Source organism: Fulmarus glacialis, unplaced genomic scaffold (genome assembly GCF_000690835.1).
Source record: "Fulmarus glacialis isolate BGI_N327 unplaced genomic scaffold, ASM69083v1 scaffold47683, whole genome shotgun sequence".
Taxonomy (NCBI): domain Eukaryota; kingdom Metazoa; phylum Chordata; class Aves; order Procellariiformes; family Procellariidae; genus Fulmarus; species Fulmarus glacialis.
The window spans coordinates 7,973-12,314 of record NW_009205724.1 but is presented as its reverse complement, the minus strand read 5'-3'; the positions used below and the strand labels follow the sequence as shown (position 1 = coordinate 12,314).

General features: G+C 37.3%; 1 protein-coding gene across 1 annotated transcript; it reads right to left on the bottom strand.

The window, feature by feature from the left end:
* Nucleotides 1-716: 716 nt before the first annotated feature.
* ZBTB34 (zinc finger and BTB domain containing 34) lies at nt 717-3,770 on the bottom strand. Its single transcript, XM_009575485.1, has 2 exons — nt 3,730-3,770; nt 717-2,423 (listed from the first exon to the last, which is right to left on the bottom strand). Exons 1-2 carry the CDS (start codon nt 3,768-3,770, stop codon nt 902-904), a joined length of 1,563 nt encoding a protein of 520 aa, XP_009573780.1. The 3' UTR covers nt 717-901.
* Between the last annotated feature and the right edge of the window lie 572 nt (nt 3,771-4,342).

Genomic DNA, 4,342 nt, shown 5'->3' with positions numbered 1-4,342 from the left:
AGATATATCTATCTCTATATATATAAAAATGTCAGCACCACAGGTTGTCCAGCTTGTGTTCTAGACAACTAACAAAACCCCTCAACAATTTAACGATAATTTAATAGATTTATGGCATTTGGTTTACATATGTGATAAAGCAAAGCTATTAAAACAAGATAATTCACTTTGCTCACTTCTGCACACAAAGTAATAGTTTAATAAAATGAAAACCAAACAACATTCTTTTAAAACCAAAACCATCCTCCCAAAGTCCGAAGTCCTAAATCCTAAGCAGAGAGGAGACCTAGCAGTTGAAAGAGTGGTACATGGTATAAACCTTGACATACTTTTACATTCACCTCAACCAGAATAGGAAAAGTGAAAGCATTTTATATATATAAAGCAAATTTATATATATAAACAGACTAACTACCAAAAACAGTTAGTAAAAGCAAACATTTCATCATGACACACGGAAGGAATCAAAGCTGTAATATTCTCTCTCCCCACTGCTCTCTCATTACCAGCAACAGGATTTAGGAAATAAAATAAGGGAGATTACAGCTTCTTGGTGTATCCAGCAGAGCTGCCAATCTTATTCTAATATCTTTCTCCACTGGAATTTGTGTCTTGCCAGAACAACCAGTAGGGACACTTTAGCAGACTCTTCTTATCCTTTCCCCAGCACACTGTCTTTTATATTTTGAGCATCTTCAAAAGTAAAAAAAACCCCAAACAACCCAGCCTCCTTAAAAAACAAAGAATACTTATGTAGTCTTCTCCAGAAACCATTTCAAACTGATTTCCAGAAGGTCAGGAAAATTAAAAGGCTGTTATACTGAAGATTACTAAAAGAATAAAGGATTTAAAAAATACATTAGTAATGTGCTTGTTTGTGTTACACTTAGAATGTAATTTTTTAATCAGATGTGTTAGACATTGCATGAATTTCCATACTAGAATCCATAGCTTCAGAAGCTGAAGCATCATTATCTACTTTCTGTTCCACAAATGCTTCTGTTCTGTCTGGAGACTCTACCCTGTTTCTTACTTCTGTTACCCCAGGGTGATTTTTTCGCAAATGCTGGTTTAGTGTACCCTGGAAAGGAAAACATTTTCCACAGATTTCACAGCGAAAGGGCTTGTCATCTGTGTGACCACGAATATGATATTCAAGTTGGTCCTTGCGGGTATATTTCTTCCCACAAAACTTGCACACGAAAGGAGTTATTCCCATGTGCAATCGCATGTGTCGATCAAGGCTCCCCTTCTGGTTGAAAGACTTTCCACAGTAAATACAAATTAGCCTCTCACTGTATGGATACCAATGACCTCTTGTATTTCTTTCCCGTGGACTATTTTCATATCCTGGGTTACTCACCATGGATTCACTGTCAGCCCCTTGCACCAAGCCCTGAACATCACTATGCAAGTGACCAGCGGATACCCGTTTTTGGCGTGCACGACCCCCTCTGAAACAGCTCAGCATTGACCTTGAAGGACTCGTATTGCTCAGGCTTCCGAAGGTTTCAGACACACCTGTAGCCTGTGATGAGGCATGGGTAAATGAATAAACATGTTGTAAGACAGACCCATATGAACCAACATTTACTGCCACCACTTGCTCTCCATCCACCATTTCAGTATGATATCCATCATCACCAAGGGAAGAGCTATCAGAGCAGCTTGGCCTGTCAGACTTTTCCATTTTAACTTTCACCTCTGCAATCTGACTTTCCCTTACTATCAGGTCTCCTTGCTCATGATCACCTTCGATCTGAATCTCATATTCAGAGATACTCCCACTGCTTCCTCGATCTGAATGCCCTTCTTCTTGCAGACGACTACGTAGAGTTTTGCCTGGAGTAGTTTCCATCCTAAGATCGCTGCCTGCCGATGACTGTCGCACCTGAGAGCAATAGGGGGGAGATATCTCAATAGGATTGGCAAAGTAGCTGCTGTCTTTAACTCCATTGCGATTTTCTGAATTTTCTTCAGCACCAACGGTGACAGAGTCAACATCACCAACACTGATCTTTGAATGAATACTCTCCAGTATCTGTGTGCATTTATCAATGACGCACTGCATCTGTAGAAAGCTAGCTGCAGTTAGAAAACTAACAACATCCTTCAGCTGTAAGGACATCCTTCCAGTGTAACAAAAAGAAAGCAATTGTTCAAAAACATTGGGATTTTTAATAACTGATATTGATAAGCCACTCATGGTGCTTAATGCTGAATGGTCACGGAAATATGGAGAACTGGCAGCTAAGACAGCTTTATGGGCTCGAAATGGCTGACCCTGAATATGCACAATTATGTCACATAGCTTTCCTTGCAAGCGGAGTTCATTTAACTGGCTCAAAACAGTGTTGCTGTACTCGGGCACATCAAACTGAATGAAACTGCTGCTGTCCATTTCTACTGATGTAAAGAGTAATCTGAAAGAAAAATGAGAAGATTTACAACTGAGAATGAATACACAGTTTTCCATTTAAAAAATAAATGCTTGCACATGTTGAAGTTAAATCACCATTTTGATCTGTTTAAAGTCCGTTACAACAAAACAGTTTGTATAAATACTTGATACAATACAAAAAGTAGACTCTTAATCTATGCATTTCTTCCATTTCTATAATTTGAATATCCCTCTGCAACATTCACAATTCAATTGCTCATAAGACATCACAGGCTCCCTGGGACAGTCTATGGCCTAAAAGGAACTTCACAGTTTCACTCCTTGGTAAGGACTGCAGAACAATACCCCCACCATCCCAAAAGAATATTAATTTTATAGTCACTAGGCAATTTTAAAACTTCAGAATCTTTAGTAGGTCTTCAAGCCAGATACTACATCAATACCTGCAGGGAACTGCACTGTTAAATTGCCCAAGAATGATTTTTGGAAGGCACTTCATGAAGTTTGAAAAACCTGCTAAAGAAAAGCCACAGGCGCATGTGTGTCTGTGTGTGTGTGTGTGTGTGTGTGTATACACACACACAAAAATATTTTAAAAAACATTCCTTAGGTCTAGATATGTCAAATTTATTTCAGAGGAGATGAATGTACTACACCAGTGACATTTCTGTTTAAACATTTACCTTCTTAGAAAATAATCTCAATAATTATTTTAAAAAGGTAAAAATCAATCTTTTAATATTCACATCACAAAACAAGGAAACACTAGTGAAAGGAAACATTTAAGTGTGAACTCAATTCCAAACTGTTTACCCAGTGTGTCAGAGGTTCCCAGATAATAATAAATTTGCGTCAATATGCGAGGCAGCATTTGAAGGAAAAGTGTTTGAGCCACTCACGGACTTTCAATTTTTTTAAAATTTCCTTTTGCGATTTTAATTTTTTTTTTTTTAATAAACCATGATGTGAACTTTGAAGCTCATCTGACACAGCAGTGATTTCCTAGCTAGAATGATTTGACATTTAAATTCTAACCTAACTCAAAAGCCAGGGGTACTCAAACTTGCCTGATACACTGGTAAAGGATGTTCCAAGAGGCTTTACAGAAATGTATATATTTCAAAACAAGATCTAAAGAAAAGCACTTTACCAATTTTTCATAAAAAGCACACACACACTTGTCCCTTTGTAAGTGTCTACCTGTACAGACATCACCTTACATTTCCAAGACCGGGCCCCTAATGAAGTGCCCAAGAATCTTCAGACTTTTATTGCTATTCTTGTTCGTATTAATGCAGAAGTCTAAACATACAATATTGCCACCATACCTGCTTTTCCAATTGAACAAACAGATCTCAACATCATCCATTGACTTCTGATGCAGGAAGCATGTCCAATGTATCACAACATACTAGTGGATTTTTTTTTCTATTTATGTCTTATGTTACATGCTGTAATGGGATATATGAACAATGTAAATCAAATTATTAAAATTCAGGCACTCTAAAAACAAAATCAACAGGTAGGAATATGATAAAAAGTCTGCAAAGAAGAATTGGAGCTGTATCAGCTGACTGTCACTTAAAACTAACATTCATACTCTTCACAAATGGAATTTCTTTTCAGCAGAGAAACAAGACAGCCAGCTTCCTGACTTGACTAACATTATGTCTGATTTAGATAACGGTCAAAAACTCTCACAGAGCATTCAAAATCAGGTTATCAGAGTTGCTAAATATGTTCTGTAAGTTACCAACGTGTCATAGATTAAAATGGGTAAACCAGACTTCATCTGATTTTTTATAGTTGTTACGTAAAAGCAGGGGAAGAGATGTTATATATGCTCTTATATCCAATGAGGGAAATAAGGACTAAAAGGTGGTTAACAGAAGTGATATGATCGCAGCCATCTATACAAAGATAGCTTTAACAGGACAGTTT

Coding starts and splice junctions, on each gene's coding strand:
- ZBTB34 (XM_009575485.1), bottom strand. CDS start 3,770: ATGGATGATGTTGAGATCTGTTTGTTCAATTGGAAAAGCAG. Junction 2,424..3,729: donor TTGTTCAATTGGAAAAGCAG/GTATGGTGGCAA, acceptor TTTTTCTTTCAG/ATTACTCTTTACATCAGTAG.